The sequence below is a fragment of the Gobio gobio genome (genome assembly GCF_949357685.1).
Source record: "Gobio gobio genome assembly, chromosome: 11".
NCBI lineage: Eukaryota > Metazoa > Chordata > Actinopteri > Cypriniformes > Gobionidae > Gobio > Gobio gobio.
In genome coordinates this window covers 6,209,564-6,224,897 of record NC_137104.1, presented here as the reverse complement: position 1 = coordinate 6,224,897, position 15,334 = coordinate 6,209,564, and the positions used below count along the sequence as shown (strand labels likewise).

General features: G+C 37.5%; 1 protein-coding gene across 1 annotated transcript; it reads left to right on the top strand.

The window, feature by feature from the left end:
* Nucleotides 1-1,735: 1,735 nt before the first annotated feature.
* On the top strand, nt 1,736-15,331 carry lrrc14b (leucine rich repeat containing 14B). Its single transcript, XM_079829189.1, has 3 exons — nt 1,736-2,768; nt 9,532-9,891; nt 14,300-15,331. The coding sequence occupies exons 1-3, from the start codon at nt 1,864-1,866 to the stop codon at nt 14,613-14,615; spliced, it is 1,581 nt and encodes a 526-aa protein (XP_079685315.1). The 5' UTR covers nt 1,736-1,863; the 3' UTR covers nt 14,616-15,331.
* Nucleotides 15,332-15,334: the final 3 nt, after the last annotated feature.

Genomic DNA, 15,334 nt, shown 5'->3' with positions numbered 1-15,334 from the left:
AGATTAAATTTAAAAACAGAAACTGCACATTTACTTTAAGTACGGAGCATCCTGTATGGTGAGATGCTCAAAAATCAAAACAAACAAGCCAAAAAAATGTCTCTTGCACGTTAAATGTCATCTGAGTACAATTATAATGACTTAAATCCAATGTTTTTGTCAAGGTACATTTACCATTGCTCTGCAAATTTTCGTAGGCAAAATCCAGTCATTCCAATTGAAATCCGGTGTGGTCACATTAGCGAAAATTCAGCAAGTCATTGCCAATGGTGAAATCGCATTAAAACCACACGGTTTTCTGTTGGCGAATTCGCTTGACCCATTTGAACATGAGCAAAATCTGCTTTTTTATGTGGATTCCTATTAAAATTACTAGAATTTTCTTGCGGAATTTCGCTGAGCAATGGTAAATGTGACCGCAAAAAAACTCTAAAAGTTTCCATGCTGACTTCACTCATGATCAAGCTAATTCGCAGCGTTGCCCAAAAGAAAGTTGCTTGGTTTTAAAGTTGGCATGCAATGGAAGTTGCAATTATATTTTTCTTCCTTATTCTAAAATATACCTTTTATTATATATATTTTATTCTATAAAATATATATAATGGTTGACACCATTAACCGCTAGAAATGTATCAACTGGTGGAGATTTTGGTCTCTATCGCAGTTATGCTCACGTGACGTTGCAATGCATTTGTTTTTATATACATTTGATTACTTTATACATTTTGTGTAGTATTTCTAGTGCTTTTCAGGTTTGCGTCTTTGTTCTATTGTAGTTTTATCATTTGCTTTATCAGTTTTTTAAGGCTATTATTAGTTTTTTTTTAGTTATGTGACCCTGGAGCACAAACCAGTCATGCGTCTCACGGGGTATATTTGTGGCAATAGCCACCAAGACATTGTATAGGTCAAAATTATCGATTTTTCTTTTATGCCAAAAATCAACCACAGGTGATCATGTTCCATGAAGATATTTAGTAAATGTCCTACCCTAAATATATCAAAAATGTGTTATTAGTAGTAATATGCATGCCTAAGGACTTTAAAGGCGATGTTTCTCAATATTTCGATTTTTTTGCACCCTCAGATACCAGATTTTCAAATAGTTGTATCTCGGCCAAATATTATCCTATCATAACAAACCATACATCAATGGGAATCTTTTTTTATTCATATGATGTATAAATCTTGGTCCAGGGTCACAAATGATTTTGAAAATGGTGATAAGAATTTTAATAAGAATTTGATATTATAATAATAATAATAATAATAATAATAATAATAATAACCTTATTCAAAACAAAAATAACACCCTCTATTATACACTCTAAAAAAAAAAGGTTCTATATGGCTCGTAATCATAGGGGAACCTTTTTTAGTGCTATATAGCACCAATTTTGGTTCTTCAGCGGTTCTTCACCTTTTTTTTTTAGAATGTATCATTACCGTGATATAAAATGTATCATATTGTGATATAAGATTTGGTCATATCGCCCACCCCTAGCTGCACCTTCAGTGTATATATCTTCTTTTTCCTTTCCAACGATTAACCCATAAAATACCAGATTTTTCCTACAGCCACAGACTGCCATTGTACCAACTGTTGAGCACAGGTAAGAGACTTCTTTTTTTCTTGGCAGACGTCAAAGCTAATAGCTGTTTAACCTCTGCCTGATAGCAATGAGAGTATGAGACAGCTGCTTCTATAAATAACTAACCCCCTCTCGACTGCCTCCCTCCTCATGCTCTCGCTCAGCACATGTATATGTTGTTTGAAACGGGGAAGAAGAAACACACCACAACTCCTAAAGGCTGACAGCTCTAAAGAAGTGTCCTTGATCTTGGGAGCTGACAAACACAGCCATGAAGAGCTTGAAGTTCCTAGCAGCCGAGGGCTTTGTCCAAACCGGCCCGTTTGCGTGTAAGAACCTCCACTGCTTGTCTTGCAATCTCTACCCGATCCTCTTCAAGGCCAGCTATCTGCGTGAGGAGGCCACAGTGCTCCACGACTTGATCCAGACGTGGCCTTTGACGGAGATCAACTTGCGCAAACTGTTGGGCCGGACGGTGGACTGTCCGGATGATCTCACGTCCCGCACATGCAGGCTCTGTCTGGAGGCCTTTCTCACGGGTCTGAGGGACTATGTGTTTCAAGCTCCGAGCACGTATGCAAAAAAGCTCAGTGTGGTGGATATAATCGGGCTGCAAGACACTGAACACCAGGTCTGTCCCTGCGGACGGACCCTCGGACGCTGGGCACGAACCGAGCTGCTGACCCGCGTGTGCTACGAGACTATGGTGTCCATGCAGGCCGGTCAAGCGCCTCCATCAGCGTTTGAAATGGAGGTAGATGTCCGCTTGGATGCTTTTGTTACTGGACGGAACAATGAGGTGGTGGCTCAGGCTCTGTTGCTGCGCAGACATTGCCCGTTAAAACTGCACTTTGTTGGGCTGCGTGTGGATTCGTTGAGCCTCAGGAACCTCTTTTACCTCCTGAAGCTGGTGGAGTCACACGGCCTGCAGAAGCTGGAGGTGGTGCACAACGTACATCTGGAGGCTCCGCACATTGAGGTAATGCTCTCCCAGCTGAATTTCCCCCAGCTGCGCTCCATCACGTTACCCGCGCAGGCTTTGAATGTACACAGGTTGGGCCCGGATGACCAGGGCCTCATGGGAGTTCTGGGTGAGCTGATGAGCAAACTGACCGAGCTGAGAGAGCTCTATCTGGGGTTCTCCACCCTTACAGGACATCTGAGGAAACTGCTGAGGTAAAGACTTTAAAGGAACAGTTCACACAAAATTCAAAATTATCCCATCATTTACTGGAAATGACCTTCTTCTTTCAAAAGAACATAATCAGCTACACACACATTCATACTATATATATATTTTTTGAAGTTTTTGACACTCCAAAAAGTGCATCCATCCATCATGAAAGCAAGGCCATAACCATGTCTTGTACAAAAAAGAGAAAATTGGTTTTTAAATGGTTAAAGGGGTGGTTCTGTGTTTTTTTTTCTAGGCTTGGTTGTGTTTATAGGGCGCAGTATAAAATGTCTTAATACTTTTTTTTTTTTAACGCCATATTTTTCTTATATTTTACCTTTATTCCACCCCGCTGTCTCCACTGTCCTTTGAACGGCTCGTTTGCTTTCTGCTTCTATGAAGCCCATCCCTCCGAAAAACGCAATGGTCTTAGATTGGTTAGATGGCCAAATGTAGTTTGTAGTTCTGCAACAGTTCTCTCTCTTTCGTAATGACTGCGACGTGGCCTCGCCCACTTTGTTGCGGGTTTGCGGGGGCAGTGTTTATGTTAATAGCAAGGGTTTATGATGTCACCAACCCGGGAAGAAGCTTGTTGTAGTCCAAACCGGCCGTTTTTGTAGGCAATAAACTGCCATAACTTTAAAAGACAATATCTCCGTTTGCATTGAACTTTCAGCGCTGTAACTTTGCAGATACTGTTTATGCTCAAGCAGCAACATTACACACTAACTAAAGTTATAAAAGTGAAATCGCATGCAACCACCCCTTTAAAGGGGTCATGAACTGGCTTTTCAAAAAAACAATTCTACTGTTGTCTGAGGTCAACTTATGACTTTTGCGTGGTTTTTACATTCAAAAACATCATAATGAATAAGTAATAGGTTATTTTCTGCCTTGGTTTTGAGGCTCTCTGAAAAACGCTTGGTTTTGATGGCCGTGCCGCTCTGAAGACTTGGAAGTAAACGCCCACGGCTAGGATTGGATAAGATTTGCATATTTAATGAGCTTCAGCTCCCCTCAGTACATGTGGGGATTGTTTTGAAAGCATCTGGAGAAACGCTCACAAGACTCGCAAAATATCTTTATCGAACAAACAATGATTCATCTCCCATCCACCTGTGGTTAATTGGAATGTTATTTTTGTATTACTTGGCCGGCCTGATCAGTAAATATAACCACGAACCGTACACACACACGCACGCACAAGAGAGGAATATTTCACTATTTAAGACAGCCCGTCGGCAGGCTTGTGATAAGTTTTGGTAGCCCGTCTGAAAAACACACAGCCCTGGTACTTTGGGCTTTGCGAGCACTGGTGTTACATGTCCGAGTCTGATCACGAATTAACCAATAACACCTTCTCCAGCCTGTGACTGTGCTAAGATATGTAATCAATAGATATCAAAAGATCTGTAACAATGCAATACTAACACATATAAAAAAACATGTTTTACTCAAATAAGTGTGTTGCACCGTTCCTGACTGATCCAATATAGAAGCACAGCATTGTGTTTTAATCTCAATGTATCTACAAATCCAGTCTCGACCTGTATCTTGTTTACAATCGATTCTGCGATGAAATGAAGTGAACAAGCGCAATGTCTTACACACGTGAGCTGAAACAGTCATGTTTATTGCTCGGTAACGCGACCCGTTTAGCTCCACGAGTCGGTGGGCGGGGCTTGAGGCGGCGCTTCTGCATCCTATTACGCCAGTGGTCGAGATCTCTCGTTTTCTTCGCCTGGTGTCAATAAAAGCTTTTCTTTGACTAACAAGGAAGTTTTCAGCTCTGAAACTTACAGAATATTCTTATATCATGATGAACTTTTATATATCAAAGGCTCAAAGGAAAATTGATTTCTCAATTCATCACCCCTTTAAAGGATTATAAGGGGATTCAAGAAAATGAAATAAAAGAAGAAATGTAGTAATTTTTGCAAATGTTATATATATATTTATATATATATTTTTTTTAGATATTCACTCATTTACTCTTTTTCGTATCTGTAAAAAATGCTAAGCATTTCTCGTCATGTCCAATTCATTTATGATTATGAATCATGTAAAATGGCGCATTTTCAATTCAAAACGGTGAAATTGCATAAAAATGTGGAGTCGTTTGCATCGCTGCATATTACTGTCCCCCACTGAACGTTTGTCGTAAAAAAGTTGTCAAATATTAATGCTGCACACAAAATCACATACTATGTGAGTAGGTACTACATTTGAATTTTAACTTTGTGACTGTTAATAAAAGTGTTATTAATGTGTGTAGTATGAATGTAATCCATACGTACTACATCCGCCATGTTGTCGTTATCATGCGACTTACCAGTGTCAGTTTTCCCTTCACCTCCATTCACATCTGGGTACTTTTTGTCTACTGTTTTTCCAATACTATGAATTCGGACATACTACTCTGTTGGCGTTTTTCGCATACTATATAGTTGGGACTTATGCGATTTCAGACGCACTGTAAATGTTTAGCTACTAACGTATTACAACACACTTTCACTGCTAAAGCGGTAAGCCCTGACTACTTTTATTTGATTGGCCATCTCACTCATTCTGTCATGATGGTGACAAGCACTGTTAAGACCTGTTCACACCGGAACGATTTTCGCGCGCGTCTATCACCGACGTTTAACGCCTCGTGACTAAACAAAGGGCGCCAATGTGAGTGTGCACACCGACGCGCATAACGGCAGGCGTAAAAGCGTCATTTAAAAAAAAAAAGCCTCGGGTTCGTTTTTTTATTTTGAAGGCGCATCGCCAGTGAAAATCGCTTGGGTGTGAACACTCAAGACACGCCGAAAAACGCTGGCGATAAGCGCGCGCGATATTCGTCCCGGTGTGTACAGGCCTTTAGACTGAGGCAGACCAGCCTAAAAATGTAGCTATGTCAAACATCGGGTCAGAGGTCACCCTGCCGCAGGGACTCAACCCTTTCTGAAACGCGTGTACGGCCATTGCCGGAAGCCAGTGATTATGGTTTATAAAGTTTAAAATATGGATATGTTTCTTACAAAAACCCATGGCTTGGCTTCAGAAGGCCTTTTATTATGGAGTATGTATAGAGTACTTTTATGATGGATGGATGCACTTTTTGGAGCTTCAAAAACCTGGATTCAATTCCATTAAAAAGCTTTGAGCCAGGATATTTTTAATAGAAGTCCGATTGTGTTTGGCTGAAAGAAGAAAGTCATATACACACAGGATGGCTTGAGGTTGAGTAAATCATGGGATAATGTACATTTTTGTGTGAACTAACCCTTTAAAACTACAATGAGACCACAGCTGCCATTTAACTCCTACACATATGTTCTTAAAAATAAAGGTTCTGTTTTCTGGCATCCGTGAAGAACCTTTAACATCAATGGACCCTTTCCATTGCACAAAAGGTTATTTAAGGTCAGTTCACACTGCACTGACAAACGGCAACAGACACTTTGTCAGGTTTTGGCAGAACCTGTGTCTCTTTCCCCATTGGTTGGCTCTCGTTTTTGCCGATTGAATCAATGATTTGTCGGATCTTGGAATGTCTGAGATATGGCATAATATGGTGACTCTGCATTGGTCAGTGTAAGAGTAGATCTCATACCCAGCAAGCAATAGCCATTTCACTCTCGGTTAGCTATAGACCCGATACAGTCTGGCTATGAGTAGCCCACTTCTAGCTGAAATAAGCTTGAATTTGATCACATGTCGTTTTTGCCAAAATAACTTGATATTCAATCATGCGAGCAGTCAACAGTGATTACAAGGTGTTTGGTTTCATTTCATGTTCATGTTCTAGATGACTAGTCTATACTTGGGATATGGTTAGACGTCTTACATTTTCACTGACAGCCCAAATTTTTCCTCGCTTTAGTCTAGACATCAGGGCTGTGTTTGGACGGCTATTAGACGTCTTTTAAATGCTAAATTGCTGGGTAGACTCAAGTTTGGGGTTGGTTTTTGAAAGAATCATCTTCTGCATCTATTTGATCAAAATACAGTAAAAAGATAATATTGTTAAACATTATTAAAATGTAAAACAATATTGTAATATTTAATTTTGTTTTACTATATTCATCATCATTACTCCAGTCTTCAGTGTCACATGATACTTCAGAAATCATTCTAATATGATGATTTGCTGCTCAAGAAACATTTATGATTATTATCAATGTTGAAAACAGTTGTGCTGCTTCATATTTTTGTGGAAACCATGACCCTATAGGGAATCTTTTTCACTTAAATGTAAGATCTGAGAATCTTATTTGAGGGTGTGCAGTTTAATATCAAACTGTGTTGTCTAGCGTGTTGTTGTTGAAATAGCTCCCAGTGTGTTGTGTGACTGTTAGAATGCAGACAGCTGTCCCATTGCAAACTCTAAGTAGGCCAGGACATGACTGGCAAAACAGTACGTCCTACATTCGCTGTAAATAGCAGCACACGTGTCTTATAACAGTCAAAACATCACATGTCATACAGGTGCCAAACACGATCTGGCCCATGATATTCATATTTTTGTATTCATTTTACATTATCCTTTTTATACTATTCATATTCAGCACAACTGTTTTCAACATTGATAATCAGAAATGTTTCTTGAGCATCAAATCATCACATTAGAATGATTTCTGAAGGGTCATGTGACACTGAAGACTGGAGTAATGATGATAAATTCATGTTTGATCACAGGAATAAATTACATTTTACAATATATTTACATAGAAAACAGCTATTTTAAATTGTAATAATGTTACTGTGTTTTATTCAAATAAATGCAGCTTTCTAAACTAGATAATTTGCAGCAGAGAAGCAAAAAACTATTTTTCATGATTTGCAGATATTTCAATGCAGCTTTTTGTCAAATTGGTTTTAAACATTAGGTTACACCTTATTTTAAGGTGATGTAGTTACATCATTAACATTATTCAGTACTTATGTGAGTAAGTACAGTTAACGACATGCACTTACTATAGAGTTAGGGTATAATAACACTTTATTTTACAGTGTCCTTGTTACATGTACTTACCATAGTAATAACAGTAAATTATGCATAATTACATGCAACTAACCCTCAACAACAACAACAATAAAACCCTAATCCTACCATAACCCTATAGGAAGTACATGTTGTTCATTAATATTACTCAGTACTTATTACTCAACCGCTCTGCTGGACATTCCTGCAGTCAGCATGCCAATTGCACGCTCCTTCAAAACTTGCAACATCTGTGGCAATGGCATTGTGCTGTGTGATAAAACTGCACATTTTAGAGTGGCATTTTATTGGGGGCAGCTGTGCAATAATCATGCTTTCTAATCAGCATCTTGATATACCACACCTGTGAGGTGGATGGATGATCTCGGCAAAGGAGAAGTGCTCACTAACACAGATTCGAGAGAAATAGGCCTTTTATACACATACATACATACATACACGTGTGTGTACACACGCACACACACACAGACACACACAGACAGACACACATGTTTGTTTTTGTGAAATGTGAGGACATTCCATAGGCGTAAAGGTTTTTATACCGTACAAACCGTATTTTCTATCCCCTAACACTGCCCCTGCCCCTAAACCTACCCAACACACACACACACGCACGCACGCACGCACACACACACACAGCCCCTAAACCTACCCATCACAGGAGACTGTGCAGTTTACTTTCTGTGAAAAAACCTCATTCTGTGTGATTTATAAGCATTTTGAAAAGTGAGGACATGGGGAACGTCCTCATATTTCACCCTCTTTTTGTAATACCTATGTCATACCTATGTCATTATACACATTTGTGTCCTGATATTTCACAAAAACATGCCCACACAGACACACGCACACACACACACTACATTTGTCAAGTGTTTTTCTTAGGACAAATTTTACTTCACAACATTCCAAAGCATAATAATGTACTTTTTATTGCACTTTTATTGTTTCATATTGAATATCATTTAATACCTAATTACATTACAAACGTATTACTTTCTTACTTTTACTCAAGTAAAAGTAATTACAAGTAAGAAAGTACTACATTTGTAATGTAATTAAGTATTAAATGTAAAAAATGTAAAAAAAAAAAAAAATGTAGTGCAATAAAAAGTACGACGTTTATGCTTTGGAATGTAGTGAAGTAAAAGTTTCCTAAAAAAACACTCGAAAAATGTACTTGAGTAGAAAGTAAAAATTACTTTATTTTACAGTGTCCTTGTTACATATGTTACATGTCCTTACCATAGTAATAACTATATATATATATATATATATATATATATATATATATATATATATATATATATATATATATATATATATATATATATATATATATATATATATATATATATATATATATATATATATATATATATATATATATATATATATATATAATTAAACACAATAACCCTCGAACTAACCCTATAGTAAGTACATGTAGTTAATTAATATTACTCGGTACTTAAATATTTTATTACACTTTAACAATGACACATTTAAATTTTGCATAATTACAATTAACAACCCCTAAACCAAACCTGCTGACACTTTATTTTCTGTTATTACTATAGAGGGAACATGGAACTGTCACCTTAAAATAAAGTGTTACCATGTCTTTATTTTTGATATATTAATAGTTATAATATTATAGTAGTTGGTCTATATATAGGTCACATATTTAGTGTGAATTCCTTAATGCTGTTATGTTTGGGATCATTCCCAAACACCGGTTTTGAGTAACTTGAATCTGTTTGTTTCACCAGTCCCCTAAACACTCCGCTGCAGTGTATCGAGTTGGCGAACTGCAGTCTGAATGGAGTGGACATGGCCTACTTCGCCAACAGCCTGCACAGCGAGCACATCGTGAAGCTGGACCTGAGCGGCCATGCGGTAGCGGACGTCTTCCCCAACACCTTCCGGAAGCTTCTGCATCGCTGTTCTGCCACTCTCACTAGCCTGGGTCTGGAGGAGTGTGGGCTGGATGACGAGACCCTGGACACACTCACACAAGCACTGAGACCCTGTCACATGCTACAGGAACTGAAGATCCTGGGGAACCCACTGAGCACGGCTGCCCTGCGCCTGCTGTTTAACACACTGGCTCTGGGCTTTCCTGCTTTGAGGTACAGAAAGACTGTGTGTTAATTGGGCTCTTAGTATGCTTGTTTACATGTTCATCTTTCTCTAGTGTGTAATGATGCAGTTTGAGCGTGAAAAAGCTCTGCAAAGTCCCTCCAGAGGGAGTTCTTCGCTATATCAGTGTCTCTGAACTCCCTCACTGCGTCCCAACAAAGACTATATATATATAGAAAGGGACTTTGGTGCCAATTCGAATACTATCCGTCCTAAATAGTATCCGAAATTAGAATCGGTGTGTCCCAAATCATAGTATGTTTCAAAGGTACCTGTTCTACTAAGACACATTAGGGAAGCATGTCAATTTTCAATTCACATCTATTTGTATAGCAGGGCCGTGCAGAGAGTTCTTCAGGGGCAGGGGCTCAAATGTAAAAAAGGGGCAATAATATATATATATATGTATATGTGTATATATTAAATATATATATCTATCCTTATGCTCATCAAGCCTGGATTTATTTAATCAAAAATACAGAAAAAACTATCCTAATATTGTGAAATATTATTACATTATGTTCTTTTTAACTTTTTATTAATCAAAGAATCTTGAAAAGAGTATCACCGTTTCCATCATTGACATTAAATCCTCATATTAGAATGATTTCTGAATGATCATGTGACACTGAAGAGTGGAGTAATGATGCTGAAAATCCAGCTGTGATCACAGGAATAAATTATATTTTAAATTATTTTAAAATAGAAAACCATTATTTTAGTAATATTTCACAATATTGCTGTTTTTTTTATCAAATAAATGCAGGCTTGATGAACATAAGAGACTTATAATGCTGCATAATATTCAAAAATGGTAAGTTAATATAATAGTCATTTCACGTAATCATTTCGCCAGCCTACACTTCACATAATAGGCCTGTAGGAGCCGGTGGCACTCGGGTTTTGTTAACTTTGATAGTTTCATGAAATAGTAAACGGTTTATCAATATACATAAATACAAGTGAATTTAACACTACTTACCATTAATGCGACGTTTGCTGCTGTGGTTTTGTGCAGGGATTTGTTTGTTGTCAGTTAAAATCCATTTAGTTAGTGATGCAATTTAAAAAATGACACAAACCACAGGAAATCGTTCCACAAACGTTAGTTCGTCTGTCCATGTAATTTTCAACCGATTTATGAATAAGAACAGAAAATTACCGCTTCACATCGCCCAATGGAATTTGAACTTGCTTTGCCAGATCACGATTGGATGGTGTATATGACAAACGGGCATTGGTGAATTGTGTAATACTTTAAAATATATAATGTATAGATTTGTAATTAAATCAACACATTAGCTCTGATTATGGATGAAGAAAAAATATTGGTTTACTTTTTTCCCGTGAGGCCACACACTCTCTGAAAGGACCATATTTGGCTCGAAAGCCGTTTCCGAACAGTGGAAAATCAGCTGTCAATCAAAACGCACGCAACCCATAGCAACGCGTTATGGCAACGCCTCAACAGAAATTGTCCGACTTTTGAGCCGTTCGTTACTATTGTATACATTGTCATGTTATTATAATCACATTTATTTAGTTTTATTGACCACTTTTGATTCATTTTGAAAAAGGGCAGGGGCTCAAGAACCCGAAGCCCCCCCCTCTGCACGTGCCTGTTGTATAGCACTTTTCACAATACATATTGTTTCAAAGCAGCTTTACAGAAAATGCATGCGTCTACATTACAATTTAGAGTGTTATGCATTTCAGAAATGTACATACCACTCGGTTAGCTAACAATGTATTAAGTTAAACAATGAGCTTGTTGAAGTAATGAATGCATGTTGTTAAATAAGACTAATTTAGCATTGGTGAATGTTGAGTCCGATTAAACGAGTGCACTTAAAAATGCAGATTTGAATCGTCGATCAAATCGCATCGAATTTTATTGTAAAACTGAATTTGCAACAACTGTTCTTAAAGCTACACTGTGTTATTTTTCCCCATCTAGCGGTGAAAAGATATATGACCATCCAGTGAATATTAGTTTCTGTTCCTCTCAATTCCGATTTCGTTTTAACTCCTACGGTGGCCGATTTAGTCCAAGATTAACATGGCTTCCAGTTCGACCTCGTCCACATTCGACACGGTGCCATCGAGTGTTAAAACGCGAAAGGCAAAGCTTGAATTTACGGGTATGTCCCTCTTTGGCTAATGTACTTTCAAGATGGAGGGGCAACATGGCGACGGCATTCGAACCCCTCACCCGTATGTATTTTCAATGGCATATTATAAACTTACGAGAATACTTTATTACTTGAAAGAAGTAAACATACATTAATGAGCACATATTTTTGAAAGAACTAAGCGTTTTTAGCTAAGAATAAACTAAAAAACACAGCTTTAAACAACAGCTTTAAACAACTTTGAAGCTACACAGTGTAGCTTTAAAGCGAATCAATTTGCTGTCTACCCATAGATTCACAGTAAGGGGCGTGACATTTCCCAAACACGCGGTTGACCAATCAGGGCACATTGAGCTTTTCAGAAGGAGGGGCTTCATAGAGACAGGAACTAAACAGAGGCTGCGTCCGAAATCACATACGCACTTGAGTAGGTGCTTATTTTGAACAAGTAATTACTTCATGACCACTAAAACAGTATGTTCTATCTAGTATGAATGTAATCTGGATATGCTGTCATGTGACCTATCATTGTCATTTGCGTTGCTTCACTGTCATTCACTCCTGTGGGATAGTAAAGTGTCAATTGTATGCACACTTCAGAATCTCACCAGAAATACTAGGGGCTTGTTGCCTACTCTTTGAGTACTGTGAATTCAGACATACTGTTTTTCGCCTACTATATAGTTGGGGAAGTATGTAATTTCAGATTAATATAAAATATTTTTAAACATTCAAGCATGAAAACCTATTCTAGTAGAGCCCAAAAACAAAATCAAGACTTTGTAAAAGGGTATAATAGGCAGAGGTGTCAAGTAACGAAGTACAAAGTCTTTACCTTACTTGAGTAGAAATTTTGGGTATCTATACTGGATTCATTTATTTTTCAGCCGACTTTTTACTTCTACTCCTTTCATTTTAAAAATGGCCTGGTTACTCCTATTTCATTTCGGCTTGTTTTCATTCCAAAAAAAAAAAAAACCTATCCAGATAAATTGCCCCATGTGGATAGAGTGAATTTGATTGTGGTTGGATGAGAAGTATAAACGTATACTATTGAGACACCCTATTGGTTTGTACGCGATCCATCGCACGACACAAATCACGTAATGCTCAGTAGTACACACACATATATATATATATATATATATATATATATATATATATGGTTCTTTAATGTATTTGCATTGTACTAAAATACGTTCATTTTCAAAGGGCATATGCGGCTGAAACAGGTAGCCTAGTGCATCCCAAATTGTTCAACATTATAGCCTTCAGAAAAATGTTTCTTTTTGTGGTGCACTATAGGCTCCTGTGACACGGCCTAAGCTGTTGTCCATAATGGCATTTTTTTTTCCTTATATAACTTTTAGTTTTGAAATCAGTACTTTTACACTTGCTTTAGTTGATACTTCAACTTCTACAGAAGTCTTTTTAAACCCTAGTATCTATACTCACCTGAGTAATGAATGTGAATAGTTTTGACACCTCTGATAATAGGTCCCCTTTAAAGGGTTAGTTTAGCCAAAAATGAAAATTCTGTCATTAATTACTTACCCTCATGTCGTTCGACACCCGTCAGACCTCCGTTCATCTTCAGACACAAATGAAGATATTTTAGTGTAAATCTGATGGCTCTGAAAGGCCTCCATTGGCACAATGGCACGGTTCACTCTCAAGACCCTTAAAAGGCACTAAAGACGTCGTTACAAAGTCCATCTCACTACAGTGGTTCTAAAATAACTTTATGAATCGACGAGAATAGTTTTTGTGCGCAAAAAACCCCCCTGAATAACGACTTATATAGTGATGACGATTTCAAAACACTGCATAATGAAGCTTCGAAGCGTTATGAATCAGTGAGTCGATTCAGCAGTTTGAATCGCCGCAGTTTGACATGCGATCCGAATCATGATTCGACTCACTGATTCATAACGCTTCGAAGCTTCATGATGCTGTGTTTTGAAATCGTCATCACTATATAAGTCATTATTTAGGGTTTTTTTTGCGCACAAAAACTATTCTCATCGCTTCATAAAGTTATTTTAGAACCACTGTAGTGAGATGGACTTTGTAACAACGTCTTTAGTACCTTTTAGGCCTTTCTGAGCCATCAGATTTCAACTAAAATATCTTCATTTGTGTCTGAAGATGAACGGAGGTCTGACGGGTGTCGAATGACATGAGGGTAAGTAATTAATGACAGAATTTTCATTTTTGGGTGAACTAACCCTTTAACAGTTTGAATGTATGTTGTAATGTCCCACAGATATGTCGAGCTGCCCGTCCCTCGTGACTGTTATCCTGAAGGTGCATCTTACCCGCTGAACGATACGGCACTAATGGATTACGACAGGGAGAAGTTCCAGCAAGCCAGGACTGAACTGGTTGGTATCTTAGAGAGGGAGGGGAAAAGACACATAGAAGTCTGCACGCCATTATTTGGAGCCTATGACCCTGACATCAACGAGACCAGCAATGAGCTGGGAGTGTCCATGCTGCAGTCGTTCAACAGTGTCGTAGGCAACTTCATCGACACAGTCAATAGTGTAACTCAACGGAGAGAGCAGAGAATGATGGAGTGAGACGTTCAACGTGAACCAGAACCTTAGAATGTGTCTTTTTTATATTTATAATGAGAAATGATTTCTGGAGGATTATGTGACAAGAAGCATGAAAAACAGCTTTGATTGCAGGCATAAATTAGTTTGAAATATATTCAAGTAGAATACTAATATTTGTAATAATTTGATTAAATAAATGCAGCCATGAGCAAAAATATTTTAATGATTATATATAAAAAGCAATAACACCTGTAATTAATATTGTTTGAATTGTTGATAGGCTCACCAAACATTAAATAAACAACATTGCTAAATGTGACATTATGGTAATAAATTAAACATGTAATATAATTGGCAACTTATGCCTGGCTTTCAATAATTACACTGTAATGTTAAATGGTTAACCAGTAGCGGTACCAATTATTGCCTTTATTCTGTGTACTTATTTTACATTTGTTTACTGACATCTTTTTACTGTCTTGGTTTCTATAATTCAATGAGAAAATATGATAGTTGAATGTTTTAATATACTTGTATATTAGTTCACAGTATGTATATTTAGTAAGGTTGGCATAAGTTATCTGTAAAAAGACATGCACAATACATCTAATAAAGAATTAAAAATATTTGCAACTAACAGTATTCATGTACTTACTGTATGTCTTGTAAAATGCGAGTTATGTGCAACATCCATTTGTATTTAATGGCATTATCTTTGGAATTATGTAACATTCATTTAA